General features: G+C 41.2%; 1 protein-coding gene across 1 annotated transcript; it reads left to right on the top strand.

The window, feature by feature from the left end:
* Positions 1-628: 628 nt before the first annotated feature.
* YWHAB (tyrosine 3-monooxygenase/tryptophan 5-monooxygenase activation protein beta) lies at positions 629-22,401 on the top strand. Its single transcript, XM_081097898.1, has 6 exons — positions 629-995; positions 15,618-15,920; positions 17,834-17,957; positions 18,946-19,109; positions 20,093-20,188; positions 20,503-22,401. Exons 2-6 carry the CDS (start codon positions 15,621-15,623, stop codon positions 20,557-20,559), a joined length of 741 nt encoding a protein of 246 aa, XP_080954024.1. The 5' UTR covers positions 629-995; positions 15,618-15,620; the 3' UTR covers positions 20,560-22,401.
* Positions 22,402-23,628: the final 1,227 nt, after the last annotated feature.

The following is a 23,628-nucleotide window of genomic DNA, read 5'->3' as shown; positions in this document are numbered from 1 at the left end:
GGAAGAGGAGGTGAGAGGCATTTCGAAGAATTTGTCAACCTCCTTCACCTGAAACCTGTATGATTTACTAACCAATATCATCCCAATACATTCAATTAAAAAAAAAGTCAACTGCCTTGGGAGGAAGAGAATGTTGATAATGGAGAGACCTGTTTCCTCTCCTTGAGCTTCCTCTAAGAGCTGGGGAAGCGGAGTATCCAATGAAGAGATCATAGACACTTCAAAAACAGACCTTTACGGGTTCCATTTCTGGCACCTCTTCAGTCCACAAAGGAGGAAATGCTAAGTACCTTGAAGGACTGAACAGAGGATTAAACGAAAATTTAAGAATGAGCAATTTCTGTCCTTCCCTAGGTCCAGTTTCCCAACGGACAGAGCAAAAGGGGCAGATCTCTGCCTCCGACGCCGTGGCGATTGCGTTTTGGGTAGGGTGCGAACCGAGGACCTCGGCGTCTCTGGGCCTGGCCCCGCGAGTGTTGGCCTAAGTAGAGCCGGCCTCGGGCCCGCCCAGCCCCGAACCGCGCCCAGTTCTCCAGGTTCCTACACTGCCCAGTCCTTGACCCTCCCCCACACACCGCCCCTTCCCCTCCCACCTCCTCTTTCCGCTCCCCCGCCCTTATTTCCGCCCCCCGCCGCCCGCCTCCCTCTCGCTCCGGGCCCACGCCCTCCCGCGCCCGCGGCCTCCCGGCCCTCCGCTCCGCTTCCTCCTCCCTCCGTCAGCGCCCCTCTAGGGCGGCCGGGGCAACCCCGTGCCCCGCTCGCCCAATGAGGAGACGGCGCAGGGGACGGGGCGGGGCTCGATCCGGAGCGGAAGTGGTGACCGGAGCGGAAGTGGAGCTGCCGCCACCGCCGCCGCCGATTCCGGAGCCGGGGTAGCTGTCGTGCCGCCGCTGCAGCCGCCGCTGCTGCTTGAGGAGTGGGCCTGGGAAGGAAGCGGTCGCCGCGCTCGGAGCTCCGCTCGCCATCATCGTCTTTGCCCCTGCCGACCTCCCACGGTGAGTGCGGTGCGGGGCCCGCCCGGGGCCCCCGGGGGCCCAAGCCCGAAGCTCCCCACTCGCGGCGGCGGCGGCGGCGACCAGGGCGAACCCCGGGTGGGCTCCAGGAGTAGTGGCGCGCGCCTTCCTCAGCCCCGCGCGGTCGCCTGCGGCGCGGGCCCGGCCTCGCCGCGGCCCCTCCCTGTTTCCGGGGCCGGGCCCTGGGCTCCCGGAGAGGCCCGGCCGCCCTCGCCGCCAGCGGACTGCCCGGCGGGCTGGGTGCGGCTCCGGACCGGACCGGAAGGGATAGCGGGGCGCGCACCCCGGACCCTGCCTCACTGCCCAGTTTCGATCCCCCGCGCGACTCCTCTCTGCACCTTGGGTGTTGAGATCCGACGTTTTCAGCCCTGTCACCCCTGCTCCTTGCTTTCCGGTTTCCAAAAATTAAAATTGAACCAAATGCGGGCGAGTTCTCGAGCCCCCGTGCGCCTGCTTGCCTCCCCCAGGATGAGTAAGGGGTTTAACCTTGGGAGAGAGCAGAGAGATAATCCCCCTCCCCCTTTGCAGCAAAGCCATTTTTCATCATCATTCTCTGGTTTTGGAGCCCGGTGGGACCCGAGATTCCCTGGGAAGCACAGGGTTGAGGTTTGCATCAAGAAAATGGATTTGTTGGAACCGGTTACTGAGTCAGATCGGATCCTCAGGGGGGAAAAAATGTCAGAGACTGAGAATCGAATATTTTCCCACGGTATTTACCGTCATTAATGCCAGAGCCTTTTGTGTCCTCGCCCAAAGTTCCCCCATACTGTGTGCTAGCATGTTTTTAGGATTGAAATTTGCCCGATGGCCTCCCTGGTGGTAGGGAAGGGTGGAAGTGATTTGGGGCCCTTGTCTTCATCTGATGAGTACATCTTTGTCTATTGCAAATGGAGAATTCTGCATGTAATGAGGTTTTCAAAGGTGGCAGTATTGGTAAGACAATTTGCCAACCTTTCTCTAAGAATTCATGTCTCGCGTCCTTCCCTTCACTGCTCTTCTCTTTGGTAAGGGTAGATAGCATCAGGCTCTGATTTTACTTGCCCTGTGTGGGAGATAGGATTTGTCAAGATGGTTCTATGGACATATAAGATCAGGAGGCCACAGGAGCCCAAACAGAAAGATGAAGCATTTCTTGTAAGAATGTAAAAATTGCATTTCTCACTCTGTCTCAATTGTTCGAATGAAACCACACATATGTGCAGTTTCTAGAACAGAACATGTGGTTACTTGGGTTTTGTGGGTTTTTTTGAATTTTCCTGTTAGAAACTTAAATATATAAATATCACTTGGTTCTTAGTGATTTTCTTCTTGAACACTTCCAATACACCCCATTCCTAATTTTGGAGTATGTATCTCTGTTACCTGAGCCCTCATTTTCTATGTCCTTAGCAGCACACAGGATGATAAGGATAAAACCTGTCCATTTTCTGGACCCAAATTAGAATTGTAACCTGTGGTCTTCAAAATAGAAGGCTAATAATTCAGTAGCAACTGCTGAATTATTTTCCTAGCCCCTCCTTTCAAAGAGATAAGAAACCATTCACCCATCTTACAGATGGAGTCTGTATGGCAGGTGAGGTGATTTGGCCTAGAGACCACACACCTGGTTTTCAGATTGAATATCTTCATTCATCAGTAGTAAATATTTATGGCCTGTCAGCCCCTGGGGTATGGCTCCTACCCTATAATCTTCTGTACATTTCCCATCATGCAGTGCTTGAAGCCATTTTAGAATTGGAGCTCTATAGATCCGGGAGGCAGCCTCCATCAAACCAGGCTGAGCACATTCCCATGATGCCAGCTCCCAAGGCCGAGTCTCCAGATTTTGGGGCCACTGCAGTAAATGCATTTTGCCCATTTGTCTATGGATATAGAAGCAGAATGAGCACTACACTTGGAGTCAGATCCATTTGATTCAGGTCTTGCCTGTAGCATTTTCTAGCTGTGATTTTCAGCCTGCTGCTTAATCTCTTAGTTTCTCTAGCTCCAGAGTTGTGAGGCTTTTTACAGACTGTAGATTGTTAAATATAAGCATTTGGTTTTGTTTTCTAATCACTAAGTTCACTGTTAATGGCTTTTTTTTGTTTTCCCCCAGTTGCATTCTGATGAGATACAACCTTTTTGTACATGCTGCTTTCAAAAATTGACATAGTATTAACAGAACCTAATTTTGTGTCTGGCATCTCCAATCTTTCTAGCACATTTTCTCATCTGTATAATGCAAATGGTAATAGTCTTTAATGTGTTATTGTGACAAACTCAATAATTAAAATAAGGATCTGGGATATAGTAAGTATTTAATAAAAAATGTTATTTGAACATATAAATGAAGATACGCATATATAGATTAGACACATGCTATATAGCATAGACACATATGGAGTTTATCCGTTCGTCATTCACCAACTGATGAGGTAGCATCAAACAATTAGTGTGTAATAATAATATCCACCACTTAATTTCTTACTATGTGCCGAACTTTGTTCTAAGCACTTTACACATTCAGTAACCCTTTATAACTGCCAGTGATAGGTAAGTACTGTTAGCCTCATTTTACAGATGAAGAAACTGAAGCACAAAGAACTTAAATCATTTTCGTAGGGAAATACAGCACAAGGTAAGTGTTGGAGCCAGGAATCAAACCCAGGCAGTCTGGCTCTAATGATAGGTTTCTACTCGCAGTAGGACACACACATATCTTTCGTGTGTACACCGTAATTGTGTTTAAATAGGAATTTTAATTATTTTTGAAAATAGGTACAATGTAGTTTGTTGAGGGGGAGTATATATATTCTGGCTTGAAGGAATGATACTGCTTGTGAAAGACCATTTTTTCTAGTATTTGCTTCACACTAGAGAGAAAAAACCAATTAGTTACTTTGTGGATTTACCCAGTCCTAGGTTCTTCATCTAGTTGAATTTAGTCAGGACCTTATTTATTTATTTATTTATTTATTTAAACCTTCATTGTTGAGGGCCACCTTTATTGATTTTTCTTTATCATATTTTTGTAGAGTTAGATTTTTCATATTTTGTTAGGGAGGAGGAGATAAGTAGACAGAAAATTCTAAATTATAACATCCTGGTATGCTGCTTGCTTTTTCGGTGACATCAAACTAAGTTGTTTTCCTTTAAATGGGGATGGATACCTTAGAGCAGTGGTTCTCAACCTTCCTGATGCCGCGACCCTTTAATACAGTTCCTCATGTTGTGGTGACCCCCAATTTCATTGTTACAAATTGAACATAATTAAAGCATAGTGATTAATCACAAAAACAATATGTAAGTATATGTGTTATCCGATGGTCTTAGGCGACCCCTGTGAAAGGGTCGTTCGACCCCCAAAGGGGTCGCGACCCACAGGTTGAGAACCGCTGCCTTAGAGAATGAACTAAAATTTCCTAGTAAAGCAACTTTAAAAAAATATATGTCTTTATTGATTTCAGAAAGGTAGGGGTAGAGAGAGAGAGATAGAAACATCAGTGATGAGAGAATCATTGATCGACTGCCTCCTGGATGCCCCACACTGGGGATCCACAACCCAGGCATGTGCCCTGACCGGTAATCAAACAGTGACCTCCTGGTTCATAGCTCGATGCTCAACCACTGAACCACCGTGGCCAGGCTGTTAAGCAACTTTAAATTTCTGGGTTCCTACATTTTTCTAGGGAGAGGTTACAATTCACTAGCCAGGAAACAAATTAATTGTATAATTAATTTTAAGATTTGGAACCATCTTGGTCTCAATATGAATATGATCTTAGTATCATCTATACATCATGATGGAGAAACTAACAGAATTGGATTCTGGAGGAATTTTTCTAAGGGGAATACTTAGGAAGGAAATATAGATGAATATATTTTGTGATGTGCATGCTAAAATCCAATCAACTGCTTTCTCTGCTAAAGGATCTAATATAGGTATCGTTATGTATTTGTAATACTTAAAATGAAATGAAATTGATTGATACCCTCCAGAGAACAAGTCATTCCCAGCAGAGTTGGAGTGAAATGACTTTTTAAAAAATTTGGCCATTCCTCTATTATGTAAGTTTATTTCATTGTTTTCCCTAAGAGAGCCAACAATACAAGTTATTTCTGAATGGCCTTGACCTGGACAGAGATTGGAGGCGACAATAAAGTACATGTGAGCCCTGGCTGTTGTTACTGTTTGTCCGTAAATCTTACCTGAAAGCTTGTTTAACAGTCTGGTGAATTTCTGACATATGCTGTTTCTAACTGCTTAATTTGATTTTGGCTTTTAATGCTAGATGAATTAAGGCCAATTCTCAAATCTCACCGTAATAGCTTTTGAAGAATCTTTGAAAAATTGTTCATTCTGTCTTTTTATTAAATATGCATTGAAAATCATAGTTGATCTTTAGGAGTAGTGCCACATAGAGGAAAGAGCCAGGTACTGGATTTACTGTGTGACCCTGGGCAGGTAAGCCTTGGCATCTATAAAAGGGACAGTGACGTTCTCAGGATTAAATGAGTTGATATAAATTCTTAGTGCTTTGCACATTTAGGCAAACCATAATTAATGGATTTTTTTTTGTTTGTTTTCTTTACTAGACCATTTAGCTGGTATGGCTTTTTGTATAGCTGATTGGACTTTTGAGAGATGGACACAAAGTATTTCAAGGATTTGTGGAAGCTCAGTTTCCATCTGTTGGTAGCTGAGAAACCGTCAAAAGGTGTAGTGTTGTCTTCTGATTGGAACTGAAGTGGCTCTTTTTAAAAATAAAAAACAACAAACTCATAGATACAGACAACAGAGGGAAAGGGTGGAGGGATGCTAAACGTTTGGTGACGGAAAGAGACTAGATTTTGGGTGGTGAGTGCACAATACAATATACAGATGATGTTTCATAAAAAATTGTACACCTGAAACATATAATGTAATAACCAAGGTTACCCAATAAATTGATTTTTAAAAAGAAAGAAAGTAGCCCTAGCTGGTTTGGCTCAGTGGATAGAGCGTCAGCCTGCGGACTAGAGGGTCCCAGGTTCGATTCCAGTCAAGGGCACATGTTCAGGTTGTGGGCTCAATACCCAGTAGGGGGCATGCAGGAGGCAGCCGATCAATGATTCTCATCATTGATGTTTCTGTCTCTATCTGCCTCTCCCTTCCTCTCTGAAATAAATAAAAATCTTAAAAAAAAAAAAAAAAAGAATGAAAGTAACCTAAGACAGAGTAGAAATATAGTCTGTATTTTGTAGGACAGATGTGGTCTTCCTGCATAGGAAATAGAAATAGCAGCCTGTTCAGTTCCTCAAAAAAGTGCATCAATTGATCAAAAAGTTTCATATTCAGCATGACAGGCATTGTGCTATGTGTTGGGCACCACAGATAAAAGTCTAGGTTCCTGCCTGAAGCTTACAATCCAGTGTGGGAGCCCACAGACGTTTACAGTAAACTGTGATAACTGCTGTTGTAGAACTAAGCAGGGGTAAATGAGCATGCTTTTCTTTATAGAAGTCTTTGAGGAAAGCTGTCTGAATTTAAAAGAAATGAGGCATGTAAGTTTCCCTTCCACTGTTGACCATTTGTTAGACTTTTGTATGGAATCTACTGTGGCTGACATTTGAGTGCTTACAGAGTGCAGAGACTGTGTTAAATGTTTTGTATCAGGAACAAATTTATTCCTTACAAAAGCCCTATTAATAAGTTGGTTTGCCTATGTAATGCATGATAAAAAAAGACTCAGAGATCCAATAACCTCTGGAGTTCATGTGTGATACTGGTCAATTGGACTGGGTCACTCCCCTTTTGTTGGTGGGCCCAAAGCTTTTGAACCTGATTCCTAAGGTCGACCAATTGGGCTGTCTTTATGGATCATAATTAGTATATTGTCTTTTTTGATCAATCACTTAAAGCCAGGAAATCAGTTTATTGTCACCTCTGCCACTGATTCACATTGTGTGACCTTGGGCTTATCACTTACCACCTCCATTGTTTTAGGTTTAATGTTGACTAATTGGACACAGTTAATGATATTCAACAGCTGATTTGAGAGAGGCAAGGGATTTTCAAATAGAAGTGCAGTTTCCCTCCACAATCATGTTCACTGGACATCATGCTAATGACTTGGTATTTCAGAAATGCTGTGTTTCATTTTCTATCAAAGAGCCTGCAAATGTTTGAATGGAATTAAATTTATTACAGGACTCTGCATTTTATGTGTAGAATGGCACGCAGACATTTTTAGAATGGGTGATTTTCAGTGAGTAGTTTTCTTTAAGAGCCAGGAATACTTTTTACTGGGTGACACCCACTAACCACCTGGTTCCACTGATTTCCTCAGTCCATCCTTGTCCAGCAGGAGCTTGGCATCTCTTCTTCCTTCAGCGGAATGACTCCAGAGCTGTAACTTTCTTTATGGCGCTATGGGTGTTCTATCTGGAATGGTACATCTGTGAATGTTTTTGAGAATTTATTGTCAATTCCTTACCCCATGCAAACTTTTGAGCCCAGATTTTTAAGATGTTCCTCTCAGTTTTCTCTCTCTAGATTCATAACTGTTCTCATTTCTGTATCTACCCTGGCCTTTGATTTCTCATTCATCTAGAAAAACAGAATGTACTTTTTTCATGCATCTATGTTTTTGGTCCCTGTGAGGAGTTCCCTTTTTCTCTTCTGAATAAACCCCATCTCAACCCATAAAGCCAGTCAGGACCCAGTCGTGTTTAAACCACCTGTTCCCTCTCATTCTAGCCTGGTTCCTTCTCCAAGGAGCAGCTTTGATATGTGCTGTCTTCTCATTTCATGTACACCATCTTGTTTGTTAGTTATAAATGTCTCCTTTTAACATTTTAGGAAACCGAGATGCAGAAAAGTTATTTTAAAAGTTACCTAATTTCTTTTAGAAGCTCAGATTCGTTGTATGTAGGGATTTCCATTGTGCTATGCCCAAGGTCACCCAACGTGAGTCAGATCCCACTCAGATTTGTTTTGTATTAGAGCTTCAGTAATCCTGACACATAATAAATAGGTATAGAATCCTCGCTTTAAACTTACAACAATTATTAAATTCAATTAAATTGAGGATTTATTTTCCTTGAAAACACAACATAGGTGAAAATTAATACTTCCAAAAGCCACAGCTGTCATTTTCAACTCTTGCTTTTTGCAATGCTTTTTTAAAAAAAGAAAACATCAATTAACAATGGATAGAGAGCTCTTTATTTTTTATTTTTTTCTTATTCTTGAATGTCTCCTTCTGGCCACTGGTATTTCATGGCTATCTGTAGAATTATTCTTCATAATGTTTTTTAGGAGATACTTTACAAAGATGAAATGTTGTGATGCACATTTACCCTCCCCTTCTTTATATCTCTTTAACAGATATTTCTATGACATTAAATCCCTTCTTTCTTTTTCTTTTTATATTTTTACTGCTTTCAGAGAGAGGAAGGGAGAGGGAGAGAGAGAGAGAGAAACATCAATGATGAGAGAGAATCATTCATCGGCTGCCTCCTGCACACCCCACACTGGGGATCGAGCCCGCAACCCCGGCATGTGCCCTTGACCAGAACTGAACCCGGGGCCCTTCAGTCCACAGGCTGACGCTCTGTCCACTGAGCCAAACTGGCTAAGGCTCTTCCTTTGTTTTTTTTATAATCCTCACCCAAGGATATTTTTTTCCATTGATTTTTTTTTTCTTTTTTCTTTCTTTTTTTTTTTAGAGAGAGAGAGAATGGAAGGGAGGGGGAGAAACAGAGAGAGAAACATGGATGTGAGAGACACATCCATTGGTTGCCTCCCGCATGCATCCCGACCAGGGCCAGGAACCAAGCCTGCAACCGAGGTACATGCCCTTGACCAAACCCGGGACCCTTCAGTCCAAGGGTCTCACCACTGAGAAAAACTGGCTAGGGTTAAATCTCTTCTTTTGATGGCCATGTAATCTTGTAACATTTCTCTCTCTTTGAACCACTCCCCTGTTGGATATTTAGATTGCCTCTGAAGTGCCACATCTAGTGGCTTTGAACAGCCCGACAGCCGTCGTCATTATATGGCTGTGCTTGAGCAATCCCGTTCGGGAGCATGTCGGTGTCTTCTTGATCTGTGCCAGCACAAGGAAATCTTTGGCCTACTGCAGGGTTAGACCGCTTTCGGTCTCTAATAAATTGTTCTGCTTGGCTATCTTGACTTTGCTGTTGGTGCCGGACCTGATGACGGACTGCAGTCTTTTAAGGCCTTTTAGAAGGCAAAATAAAAGCTGTCGTTTATCTTGGTCTGGAACCTTTCTTCAAAGTCTCAGAAGAAAAGTAAGTCCTGATTATAAACCTAACATCTAGAAAATTCAATTAGGAACTGAGTAAAACTTACAGTTAACATTTGTGTCCATTTTGAGAACATTGAGGGGTGAAGTCTTATATGTAATGTAAACATTATAATATTCACTTCCTGTATAGGATTAACCTGGACTTGCTTTTCCTTCTCATGGTTTGTATATTAAAAAAAAAAAAAAATCCAAGCTCATATTTTGTGATGTATAGGCACTCTGAGAGGTATGATATGCACTATGCATTTTTTAAAAAAATTGTACTTTTCTTTTTAAAATAATTTATCTTTATTGTTGAAAGTATTACAGCTGTCCCCTTTTCCTCCTTTGACACCCCCCCCCCATGTATTTATTCTTTAATTCTCTGCCCCTCATCTTCACAGTACCACCTTTTCTGAGGTAGAAGCTATTGTTTCCAATTTATAGATTGGAAGACGGTGAGATTGAATAAGCTCATGTGGCTGTGTAGTGGTAGATCCTGCTCTTACACATTGTCCTGTTGTCTTTCCACCGTACCACATATATGTAGCCAGTGTTCTTTCTGCTCTCCCAGTAATGATTTATTTAAAAAATTCACAGGTACTTATTTGAGCATTAACTTTGTGATTGGCCTATTTTAGGCATTAAATGAGAAACAAATGTAAAGCTTTTCTTTTGAGGACATGCACACTGCTCATCATCTTTAGCATAGAAGACATAGAATGAGGTATAGAGAAACCCTAGACTGTGTAATAGGCTACGGGTGCATTTGGGTTCATAGGCAATGTAGATAAGTTGGGGATGGGGTATTCAGGGAAGGCCTTCTGTTCCTAGATGGATGGAGTTTGCATAGACAGGAAGTAAGTAGGACATTCTAGATGAAATGAACTATGGTAGTTCCCCCTTATACTCGGAGGATATGTTCCAAGACCCTGTGAATAGTACCAAATGTAGTACCCAACTCCATATATACTACATTTTTCCCTTTACATAATGATAGCTATGATAAAGTTTAATTTATAAATTAGGCACAGTAAGAAATTAACAACAATAGCTAGTAACAAAATAGAACAATTATAATAATCTACTGTAATAAAAGTTACGTGAATGTGGTCTTCCTCTTTCTCTCTATAACTGATCTGATAATGGAGACATCTACTAAGTGACTAACGGGCAGGTAATGTCTTTGGCTAGAGTCTCTGGACAAAGGGATGATTCACGTCCTGGTAGTACCGAGCCAGGTGTCATGAGATTTCATCACACTATTCACAGTGGCTCGCAATTTAAAACTTACAAATTGTTTATTTCTGGAATTTTCTTTTTAATATTTTCAGACTGCATTTGACTTCCGGTAACTGAAACCATGGAAAGAAAAACCAGAGATAAGGGAAGACTACGCTTCAGAAGCAATTTTAGGCATGTTTGATCATGGCATTTATAGAGTATTCAGTGATGTCCAGCCTGGGAGAAAGGTGCATGTTGGAGAATACTGGAAAAGAAAGTCTTAACAGGTCTGGAAAAGCCAAGTTATGAAGGGCTTCGAAAGCCAGGTAGAGTTTAGATTTGATGGGGTAGCCAAAAGAGAGTCATTGAAAGTTATGGAGTAAGGGTAGAGGCATGACTAATTTTGAAGTAGGTGCCAAAAATACAAGGGATGAGGTACAAATGTAAGAAGGATTTAATATGCTTATGAAGAATAGGTGCTTTGAATTATTTAAGAAGAGAGAGTTCTACCAAGGTTGCAGTTTTGCTGTTTTTTCATTTTGGGATCTGTTCATTTATTCAGCAGATACTTTTGTTTATACCGATTATGTGCAAGGTACTGTGGGGGGTATGCCCTCAAGGAGTTTATGGTGGTATAAGGGACTTAAATTTAAGGAATATAGACAAATAATTTTGGTACTAAAGAAATGTGATAAAACCTTAAGAGAGGTATACAGGAAATGCTTTGTGAGAATATTTTTAGTTTAGAGTAATGCTGTCCAATAGAAATACAATGTGAGCCATATGTAGTTTAAATTTATCTGTGGTAAAGTTATAAAGTAAAAAACAAGTGAAATTAATTTTAATACTTTATAAAAATTTAACTCCATATTTCAAATATTACAATTTAAACATCTGACATTAGCCATGTGTGGCTAGTGGCTATCATATTAAATAGCTCAGGCGTAGTAATTTATGAAAAGTCTTCATGGAGGAGATGACATGTGAGTCATGCTTGGGAAGAATTGTGTATGCAGAGTAGATGGAAAAGGACATTCCAGGTAGAGGAGTGGCTTGGTAACAAAGACAGAAAAGAATACTTGGTATGTAAGAAAACCATTTTGCCAGAGAAGTAGGTATTGCATGGAAGGCATATTTTGGGAAAAGTCTGGGAAAGATGGGTTGGAAAGCCCTCACTGGTGGGAGAAATTGGACTGCGATTGGCAGGAGGGGGCTTTAAAGGAATTTGAGCAGGAAGTGACTTGATCAGAGTGTCAAGAATGAAGAATGGGTCTGGTAGCAAAGACATGAAGTGGGCTAAAGATAATGAGAGACTGAAGGTAGTGAGACTAGGGAAAGGCACATGGGAGGTTTATTATAGATGTAGAAGTAGGAACAATTTAATTTCTCTGTTGTCTGCTGCCTTCCTGCAAACTGCTGGGTGTTGTGTAACTCATTTCCTGTTGAAATTGGTCTTGCTGCTTCAGAATCCATGTTATATAAGTCAAAAGTTACATAAGCAGCAGGCATTAGGACATTTAGCTATGGCTTTTGCTTGTTGTTAGTTGTTTTTGTATATGTAATTCAAATTTTTAAAATAGATTCATACTTCATTTAAGGCGTGTGGTCAATCTTTCCATATCATGATGGGTTCTCAATCTCCAAGAGCTCTTGTAGTGATCCCAAAGAAGCTTGAAATAGTTGTCCCCAAACCAGAAAGATCCCATTTTATTTTGAGAAATAGAATGTGTATATTTGGGAGGTCCCAAGGAGAGTCAGGATTCTTTAAAGAGGTATGATTTAACTTTTAGTGTTTGGGAAGGGGTGGAAGAGGTGTGCGTCTTACTTGGCGGGTCTAGTAGGGCTGAAGAGTTTCCAGGTCTCCTTTAGCAGTCTTGATCCTTTGTATTTCTCTGTTACTCTTTTATAATACTGCAGGGGTTGGCTTAGCTCTGAATTGGCTTGTGGCCAGTACAGTGGGGCCTTGACTACGAGTGTCCCGACTAACGAGTTTTTTGAGATACCAGCTGTCTCTCGGCTGATTTTTTGCATTGAGTTGACAGAGTAATTTGAGTTAACGAGCTCCTTATCCTTAACAAGCTCGGTCTCGGAACGAATTAAACCCGTAAGTCAAGGCCCCACTGTACTTTATTAACTGGAATCTTTACCATGTAGAATTGCATAGGTGCTGTTTTATGAATTTGGAGTGGACCACTAAGTGACTGCTGACTTTGAATTAGTCTACAAACTGGGAAATTTCTAAAGTTCATTGAAAGTTGGCTTCTTTCTGTTTCCCTCTTTTAGGAACAATTAAGTAGGGTTATTTAATGATGGAAATAGTGTCCTGATATCAAAGACTTTATGGTCAAGAGTGTTAGACATATTGAGAGAGTATATAATTTTAAGATGGTGAATAGCATATATATATATATATATATATATTATTGACAGTATTATAGTTACTGTAATACTGTCCTCCATCTCCCCCCCCCCCCCCCAATAGTATGGTTTTTTGATGTGCTTAGAGTAGACTAGGTTGTATTGTGGTAACAAACATCCCCACCATGTCAGTGACTTAACCCAACAAAAGTTTGTTTCTTTTTCACATTGCATTTCCAGTGCAGGTCTGCAGGAGTTCCTTCACCTTACAGACTCGGGTTACAGAAACCCCACTGTTTTGTGACAGCACCATCTAGAACACATGGCCTTCTAAGTGGCTGCTGTAAGAAGAGAGTCTGATGCACCACACAGGCTTTTAGCAGTTTCAACCTGGAAGTAGCATCATTTCTAGTTATATTTCATTGGACACAACTAATTATGTGACCCCTCCTACATGCAAGGGTTGCCAGGAAATGTAGGAGAGCAAATGGAATATTTTGTGAGGATTATTAACTCTCATAGTTTCATTCTAGTGATGGTGGGTAAAGATGTCAAATGGATCAAGGTGAGACTTTTTCACTGAGTGTAAGCTTAGAGTTAGTGAGCCTTATATAAAACACAGCTCTGAATATGATTTAGGTAATTAGCAGGGGGAAGAAATACCATAGTTCCGAACTAAAAAAACAACTCTTTGAATTGTCTAGGTTTGGGGTGTATCTTATCATTGTGTTCCATCTCATAAAATACTTTTATGTGGTATAGCCATCTGTAGAATTTCTCCCTTGAAAATACAGAAATGACTTTTAAGGCAAAACCAGTTTGTGAATAAGGCTTATACTTCCTTTGCTATTTTAAAATTATTAACCATTTTCAGAGTCTTAAATCTTTATACCATATATATGTATGTGTATATATATAGTAATGAGAGAATTTGTTTTAAAAATACTGGTATTCCTATTACTATTTAAAGTAGTATTTTATCTTTTTATACTTTAGGGTGTTAGTGTATTTTTACACTGGCACAGATGGATATATTGAAATTTAAACCAATAGTACATAAAATTAATTTGTATTGGCTAATACTTTTGTAGCTACATATTATCCAAAACTTACTGTATTCTCTATAAATGGTGATTATTATAGTGGGGAATTGACTAAGGTGAGGTAAGTAATTTAAAAGGCATCCACTGATTGGTGTATAAAGGGTTTGATAAAATGATAAACTAAAGCCACTAAGATTTTTGTCTATTTCAGAGAAACTTTTAGATGAACTCAATTATAATTTGAAGTTCTGTTGCTATGTATGTTGTGGAATACACTCATATCTCTTGCAACCTATACCATGTACTGAATTAGTGCTTGATATCTTATATAATAAAGAGCTAATATGCAAATGGTTGTCACATCATCATGCCATAACTGCTCAGACACTCAACACTGGGGCGAGAGGAATAGGGACCAACCAGGCTGTGGCCCGGGAGAGGGACAAGCCGCCCGCCCCGTGGTCCTGGGCACCTGCGGCTGTTGCCCGTGTGAAGCTGCCTGCCCACGGTCCCCTGTGGCTGCAGCCCGCCCAGGTTCTGGGTGCCTGCAGCCAGCCAGAGGGAGGGAAGCCTGGGTCCCGGGTGCCTGCGACCGGCCGGAGGAGGGAATCCTGGGTCCCGGGTGTAGGGCGAGGCAGAGGTGGTTAGGGGGTGATCAGGCCAGCAGAGGAGCAGTTAGGGGCGATCAGGCCGGTAGGGGAGCAGTTAGGGGGCAATCAGGCAGGCAGGCAGGCAGGTGAGCGGTTAGGAGCCAGCGGTCCCGGATTGCAAGAGGCAGTCAGACATCCCCGGAGGGGTCCCAGATTGGAGAGGGTGCAGGCTGGGCTGAGGGACCCCGCCACCACCACCCCCCGTTCCCCCACACACACATACCCTCCCATCCCGTGCACAAATTTCGTGCACCAGGCCTCTAATTTGTATATAATCCTGTGGAGAGTTGGTAGTTTTCTTATTTTCCCCTGAGAAAACAAAGCTCATAGGTTAAGCGATTTGATCAAGGTCATATCACTTCTAAGTAGCAGGGCTGGTGCTAGAGCCAAATTTGCCTGCCCATGATTTATGCTACAGTGTATTCTTGTAACAAATTTAGCAAATCACAGAAGATATGATAAAAATGGCATGTGTTTTTTAGGTACCTACTGCTTGATGGGCACTGCCAAATATAACATAAAATCATATCTTTTGCCTGAAGATTAAAGCAATCATCACACTTAAGATATTTTTCCCTACACTGTTTCGTCAAACCGGACAATTTTTGAGAAAAGTAAAGAACATATATGTAGCATAAGTTTCTAAAGAAATCATTATTAAGCAGTCTCTCTGTGTTGAGGCAAATGAGGAATGTAGAAGAAAACAAAAACTGTAGAGACAGAGACACGTGAATTTGAGTTCTGGCTCTGTCATGTCTAAGCAATGCTGCCTTTGCTGAACCTCTATTTCTTCACCTCAAAGAGGGGGGACGGGATTGTTATGAACATAGCTACCCTGTAGTATTGTTGGGAAAATTAATTGACCAAAGTAAGAAAAAAATCTTAGCAAAATAGCTAAGCTGATAGGTGTTTCTGGTCAGTGTTGTTGAGGGCATCTGGAAATAGATGTTACACATACAGGTATGTTTCTTTTCAGATGGGTGGAAGAAGATTCACACACTCATTTTCTGGACCCTAAAGCCTGACATTTGCTTTCTTTTTCTCTTGTTCTTGTTTTAGGGAATGACCATGGATAAAAGTGAGCTGGTACAGAAAGCCAAACTCGCCGAGCAGGCTGAGCGCTATGATGACATGGCTGCAGCTATGAAGGCAGTCACGGAACAGGGGCATGAACTCTCCAATGAAGAGAGAAATCTGCTCTCTGTCGCCTACAAGAATGTGGTAGGCGCCCGCCGTTCTTCCTGGCGTGTCATCTCCAGCATTGAACAGAAAACAGAGAGGAACGAGAAGAAGCAGCAGATGGGCAAAGAGTACCGGGAGAAGATAGAGGCGGAACTGCAGGACATCTGCAACGATGTTCTGGTAAGGCCAGTGCTTCTGTTTCAAACAGTTACTTGTAAGTGGTATTAATTTAATGTTCAAATGCAAACTCTCAAACAGCTCATGAGACAAAGGTGTCTGAGTATACTGGAAAGCTGCAAACCATTTGCAAGTAATTTTTAAGCATATGAAGTTATTTTTCTTACCTCTTATTTGATCAGAGGTTGCTTATCACTTACGGGGAATTTTTCTTTCTCCTTTCAAAAAGACCTGTGAAAAATAGGAACATTTAGTCAACATTCCTCCATCTTTTCTTTAGAAATCGAATGCAGATAGGCAGGATTATAGATAGATGCAGTACAGATAGGCTATTCTGTATACTAGGAGCAAAAGGCTGAGCTACTTTTCATGCCTTCCCAGTGTAAAGTCCTGCTTTTGTCCGAAAGTTAGCCACGTAGGTCAGTTTGGGCCTGCATTCCCAAGCCAAATCAACAGTGGTTTGGGGATTTTCCTCTCCTATGTTTTATAGGAACCTTGGTCAGATGATTGATTCCTAACTGTTTTCACTCTGACCACCATCTGGGGTTGGATGGGAGGGATGCATATCCTAGAGCAAATCATGATCGTTTTGTCTTTCCCTCACATCCTGAGCCCACTGGGAACTTTCTTTTTCTTCCAGGTGAAATCAGGTAAAAATGAACGGTGAGGGCTGCTTTGAAGGGAAAAGGAATTCACACTTGTGGATCTACCTCCTCCCCTGCTGGCTGCCTCTCCGAATTACTGCCCATGACACCTTTCTTTTGAAAAACCTGTACAAAGCTTGTCAGCCATCAGGCAGTTCTCCTCATCCCTAACCCATAAGGAGTTGCACCCTGTCTGTCTGCAAAGAATTAAAATTACTATTGCCCTTTGCATCTTTTCACTTTGATTGATTACATCCCCTTATAACTAAGCTTTTGCATTGAGCTGCTCTTTTTGTTAGACTCATAGTGTAAGAATGTCATGACTAAATTTGTTGCCTGTTGGTAATTTGGGGGTTTGTTAATGGTGCACTAATTCCTGAATGTTAGGTGCATCTGATATTCAGATGAAGTATGGCATGTATTCCAAGGGCAAGAAAGTTCCATAATTCCTGAAAATGTAGACCAGCTTTTAAGAGCATCTGAAAGAATGTGAAGAACGCATGGTGCTTACTGCCTCTTAACCAGTTTTTCAGGATGCCACATTCTAAAACAACTCTTCGAAAATATTGCTCTGTTTACGAAGCTTGGACTCCTCAGAACTGCTTTTGTTGTAAGCATAAATGTTTAAAGGAATTTATTATTAATAATAGTAGTAGCAACCTTTTGAGTGCTTACTATGTGCCAGGCAACATGTTAAGCACTTCATGTATTTAGCTCTTTCTCATAACTACTCTAGAAGATGGCTGTTGTGCTTCCTGATGGAGAACAGAGGAAACTGAGGCTAAGGATAGTGAGGTCATTTGTCCAAGGTCATACAGATAGTTCCTGTCACCTAGAGAACCATTATTAACATTGAAAAAGTATCATTCCAGACTTTTCCTGTACATATTTTTGTGCGTGTAGACACATATTTTAATATTAAAATAGGATTCATGTGATATTTGTAATCTGCCATTTTTATTTCATTCAGAATTCTTTTGAGAACCTTTTCATATTTAACAGTGTAGTTCCACATCATCATTTTTAAGGCCTACATAGCATTCCATTGTATGGCTCTACTTTAATCAACCCCTTATGGATGGTGAAGTGATTTTTAACAGAAGAAAACAGACATCTGCTAAAAACTTTTAAACGCTTTGGATGGAAAATGTTTTTTTTAATCTTCAAAAAAATATTTAGAAGTGGTAGTGTGTATCTTGAATCTCAGACATAGTTTTAACATCTTGTAAATAATATTTCCAGATTCTTAACAAAATGTGAATCATTTTTTAGGAGCTGTTGGACAAATATCTTATTCCCAATGCTACACAACCAGAAAGTAAGGTGTTCTACTTGAAAATGAAAGGAGATTATTTTAGATATCTTTCTGAGGTGGCTTCTGGAGACAATAAGCAAAGTAAGTAACATTAAAAAAGAAAAGAAATTTGAGCACTAGTGGAGTCAGTTTTCCTTTATAATTGTAACAGTTTTTTCCTTGTCTGTTCACTGTAGACACTAACATCACAGCACTCAGACCACAGCATGGTGCTGACCTGTGTGAAAGCACTTCATGTGTTTAGTCATAAAGTGGGTTGACAGATCAAAATGTATCTAAGGGAAGATAGGGAGGGCATTAAAAGTCTGGTGCAGTCCTAACCAGTTTAGCTCAGTGGATAGAGCATTAGCCTGTGGACTGAAGGGTCCCAGGTTCAATTCCGGTAAAGGACACATACCTCAGTTGCAGGCTCCATCCCCAGTCCTGGTTGGGGAGCTTGCAGGAGTCAACCAATTGATATGTCTCTCTCACATCATTGTTTTCCCTCCCCTCTCTTTAGAGGTGAAACTTGACCATGAAAGCACCATATAAAGAGTGATGCATCTCTTTTATCTCATACATGTATTACTGTGGTGGTGATAATTATAGCTGTGTTTTATTAAGTGCCTATTATGTGCCAGATATTATAGAGTCTCATTTATTCCTTACACAACCTTGGGAGTTTGGGTGGAAGTCTGTTCATTTTTCTGATAAGGAAACCAAGGCTACAAGAGGTTTTCACTTCAAGCCACACACCTACTGAATAAGAGCTGGTAATTCAAGTTTGGGTTCAAAGTCCATGACCTTTCCACTAGAGCATATTTTTTATGTTCTATCTTGTTAAAGGTTATTTCTGTATTTCTTACTGCCTTAGTGGGCTTTGTCATGCTTGTTTTTGTTTCCCCCCAAAGCATTTCATGTAGTACTTAACTTAGAACAAACATTTAGCAAATGATGGTTAATCAAATGGTGGCGTCACTGACCATTTAATCCAGCCTAGTTTGGTAAAATAATTTGATAGTTGTCCAGTATGTGATGCAGCCTCTGAAAGAACCCAACCTTTTAATATTTTTTTTTATCTTTCTTTTAGCCACTGTGTCGAACTCTCAGCAGGCTTACCAGGAAGCATTTGAAATTAGTAAGAAAGAAATGCAGCCTACACACCCCATTCGACTTGGCCTGGCACTGAATTTCTCAGTGTTTTACTACGAGATTCTGAACTCTCCTGAAAAGGCTTGCAGCCTGGCGAAAACGGTGAGAAGGGCCCTCTGGTTTCTGATCATAGTAAAACAGTGCTGTTCTTACTTATTTCCTGAATATAACTCATTGTCTTGGACTATTTTCATAAAATACATACTTAAGTATATATTTTATGAAATAAATTCAGACCTACTTTTTGATTTCTTCTTAACACCTGCTATTTTGTGTTTTATTTTTGTTGTTTAATTAGTATTTGAGGGTGGGGTTATGGAAAAGTCAGAGTGAAGGTAGTTTGTTTTTCTTGCCAAGCTTTGGGTTGTAGAATTTGGAAAAGTGCGTGAAGTGAATTCTCAAAGTTCCATTGCATAATTGAATCAAAGTTCGTGGTGTGAATTTCTGTTCTCCCTTGATCCCTTGTATCCAGACCTTTTGAGTTGTAGTGTTTTTTGTTTTGTTTTTGGTTTGGGGTTTTTTTTTTGTTGTTGTTTTGTTTGTTTTCTTAAAGGATTACTAGAAATGTCTTTGGTAATTAAAAAATTACATGAATTTGGCCCTGGCCGGTTTGGCTCAGTGGATAGAGCGTTGACCTGCAGACTGAAGGGTCCCAGGTTCGATTCCGGTCAAGGGCATGTACCTTGGTTGCGGGCACATCCCCAGTGGGGGTTGTGCAGGAGGCAGCTGATCGATGTTTCTCTCGCATCGATGTTTCTAGCTCTCTATCCCTCTCCCTTCCTCTCTGTAAAAAATCAATAAAATATATAAAAATAAATAAATAAAAAATTACTTGAATTTGCCTAGAATGAATTCTGTATTAACAGTGATACCTGCTGACTTATCTAAGAATTTTTGTCATTGTTGGTGCTTTATAAGCATTCATTATATGTTTGCTGAAACCGTTAGCAAACAAGGTAATAATGGCCTAGGTTCTCCCAAAGTGCTGGACAGGCTAAATTATATTCCTTTGTTAGCAGGAAAAAATTGGACTAAATGTGCTCCAGAGAACCTGTGATTTCGTTGCTAAAGACTCTTTGTTGTAGGCATTTGATGAAGCAATTGCTGAATTGGATACACTGAATGAAGAGTCGTACAAAGACAGCACGCTGATCATGCAGTTGCTTAGGGACAATCTCACTGTAAGTACTACTGGTTTCAGTGACTGCTTTTGGAGGGTTCATGGTCTACTCACCCACCTCATAATTCACTATTGCCCAAGACCCAAGAGAGTTTTGTACCTTGTAAGTATAGTTAATATTTTAAAGTGTTAAATTGGTTCAATTTAAGTGTTGAATGAGTACTAAAGTTTTGACCTTTTTAGTCATCACTGTTGGCACTCATACAGGAAGAATTTTAAACAGTCGAGGGAAAGATAAGGTGCTACAGATGGGAAACCGCTGAGAGTACATTTTAGTAGCCCTGCTTTGATCATAACTCTGTTTTTCTCTTGCAGCTGTGGACGTCGGAAAACCAGGGAGATGAAGGAGATGCTGGGGAGGGAGAGAACTAATGTGTGTTGTGCTCCGTGATCTGTTCAGTGTCACTCTGTACCCTCCAAATATATCCCTTTGTGCGATAAAAAAAAAAAAAAAGAATCGTACATTGACTTTTCGATTTTTCACAGCCTCAGCCTAGCAAAAATGGTCCATGGGATAAACAGCTGGTATTTGTATCTTAAACTCAAATTGGTCACGTAAATGCCACGGCATTCTGAAGTTTTGATTTTTAACATTGACAGGATTACTGTGTGTTTAATTTTTTAAAAAACTGAACACTGTGATTATGGGGTTTTGTAACTAAGCAGAACTCTTACTGGTAGAAAAAATAGACCTGAATTATCTGTAACTTTTGGGAAAGTTTAAACAGTCACTGAAATACTGCTCCATTGTACAGTTGTACAGAAAGTTGTAGTGATTATATTGTGATGCTGGGACTTGGAGTGAGATACCTGCCATTTCGCATTCGAGTTTAATGGCAATTCACAGTAATTAGCCTGTTCAGGGCTTATAGACACTTGACCAGTTGGGGCTCTTGCCACTCAAAAGTTCATGACCAGTGTCTTCCTCTGAGGAAACTCGAAGTCGAAAATTGAAATTCTTTGTGGCAGTTAACTGGGTTATGACACCATGAGAAGGTCCAGTGCTCATACAACACACCTGACTAAAACCCCTGTCCTACAACAATGTGACTGATTTGCAACTTGTGCTTCAGTCGTGGAATCTTATTTTCCTTGTAACCATGAGCTAAAGAAGAAAGCAAGCCGTGTATCTTATGAATGGCCTTATCTGTCTCCTGGGTAATAACTTTATGAATAATGTTCTGCAGAGATTGCCTTTCACATGAGGAGTGCTCAGTCTTTGGGTTCTTCCTAGCTCCGGGCTTTTAAATTTTGAAATCTAAGCGTTCTTTCCCACTGTCTTTTTGACTGTTGACTTCTTTTTTTTCCTCTTCCTTTTTAAGTTTCTGTCCTGCTGCTTTACCTTTTCTTTTCTTTTTGAAGTTTATCTTTATTTTTCTTTTGTTCACAGTTTAATACTATATGGACAGGGATAGGAGGCCTGGAGGGGGTGAGAAGGGAAATTGGTGAGCACTTTGGTGAGCAGACCTTGTTTCAGTCAAGAAGAGCTTCCAGCACCGTAGCTCTGTCTTCCTCCAGTTTTCAGCACAGTTGTTCTTCCGTCACACCAAGATCTGAATCAAAAAGTATTTTTAAATATCCATGACTCCTCCCTGTATTGACAGCCAGCCCTGATAATGCTTGTTGGTACCTGATCTCCCAACTGTACTCATCCAGCCAAGTTCACAGACGTGTTTAAACAAGACCCTCTGATGCAGGAAAGTTGCATGGTCACTGCATTGGGGAGAATCCAGAATACCCAGGCCTACCAGTCTCACAGTATCCCCCCTCTCTTTAACATTCCACATAGCTGTAGTATCCATCTGTTTGTCCATCTGCTGAAATGAGAAAAGAAACCTTCATGCACTGATGAAAACAAACCAAAAAAAAAAAAAAAATCCCTCCTTTCTAGCTGAACAAAAATGTGCAGTTAAATACTTGGCGCTTGAAAATGCAGTAGTGAACGTGGAACGAGCCTGTCTGTATATCTGGTAGCTCTTTCTTGCTTTGTTTTTCCTTACCAGTATTCTGCCTCACGTTTGCTTCTGTGATGGTTATATTGCCTAGCAAGCACACCCGTGGTTGTGAAAATAGTATAGTAAAAAAAGAAAAATCCCCGGTTATTGATGTACTAGATTTGTGTATGTCTTCTAAACAGTTCTAGTTTCCACCTTACACGGAATAATCAGGAAACGTGTAAAAATTCAAAAGTGAAATAAAAAATTTTATCAGTTAGTTGCCTGTGTATTGATGTGTGGCACCATTTCTATCACTACCAGAATTAGCTAACTTTTTTTTATCACGCTCATTGTAGGCTCTACTCTTTCTTTAAAAGTAGGCAACAGCTTTATGTCATCCTTTAGAACTTGAAGTCAAGGTGTTGTCAAAGGAAAGAAATTACCATTAATACAAAGCCTACCCACCTTATATAAACCACTTTAGGTCTTTGGGAGCTTCTAAAATTTGGTGATGCCAGTGGATTTTGCATCCCATTCAAGTCTCTTCCCCCCTTCTCCCCCCTCCCCCTCCTTTTTTTTTTTTAAACCCTGAGATGTAACCAAGACAGTGAGACGGTTACATAAGGCCTGGTCATCTCCAAAGTAATAGTCTGTCATCTGTCTCAACACTATGGTAGCCAGCAGCTCTGTGTATCCTTATGGGGTTTCCCACAAGGAGAGGAAAATGATTGGGAGGAGGGAGTAATTTCTAGCCCAAGATTAGAATTGATTGGTGCCTTCTTGCTGCTGTTGGCTGGGCAGTCAGACCAGCTCCTGCCCCTGGTTCTGGAGCTGTTCCACCCACCTTTCAGAGACACACCCAGCCAAAGGTCAGTGGGACCTGCTTTGTTGCAGCAGGGAAATCTGAAGGGTCCGCCCCTCCTAGAGGCCAGGTGAAGTACTGTCCCACATGGATTGGAATTCTTCCGAAATGACTACCGCACAGATCGAATCTGCAAACTCAAGATTGCTGGAAGGGTCTTGCTGCTCCGCTTGGGACCACCGCCCTAACTGCATCGGGACCTCACTGCTCCTTAGAGTAACTTGGTGAGCCTTCCTAGCGGTGTGCAGGTGGAATGGATCCTTAATGAGAAAGAGGTGGGCAGGGAATATCCCAGGGAAAGGTCTATGCAAACTACATAGGAGGCAATGTCGAAGAACGCCTTAGTGGTCTCGAATTCCCACATGGAGCCTTCAGGCCCAAGTCACAAAGCTGGTTCCAGAGGGTGGGGCTAGATTGGGCTGCCTTGAGAAAAAGACTTTCAGCTGGCTAGGTACACGCCTTTGAAAATAGCCGGGCATCCCGCTCCAAAATGCTCTTGTTTGTAATGCAAACAGGATGTACGGTCTCCTTTAATCCTTACGAAGCGGGAGTTTACAAAGACAGGAATCGGGCCCAAAAAGGCAATAACATTGGGGATTACAACTCAGGTTCAGGCCCTCCCAGAGAGCTCAGCTCCACCGC

Source organism: Myotis nattereri, assembly GCF_964212035.1.
Source record: "Myotis nattereri genome assembly, chromosome: 8".
Taxonomy (NCBI): domain Eukaryota; kingdom Metazoa; phylum Chordata; class Mammalia; order Chiroptera; family Vespertilionidae; genus Myotis; species Myotis nattereri.
Note: the sequence above shows the minus strand (reverse complement) of the source record. Positions and strands in the feature narration are given on the sequence as shown.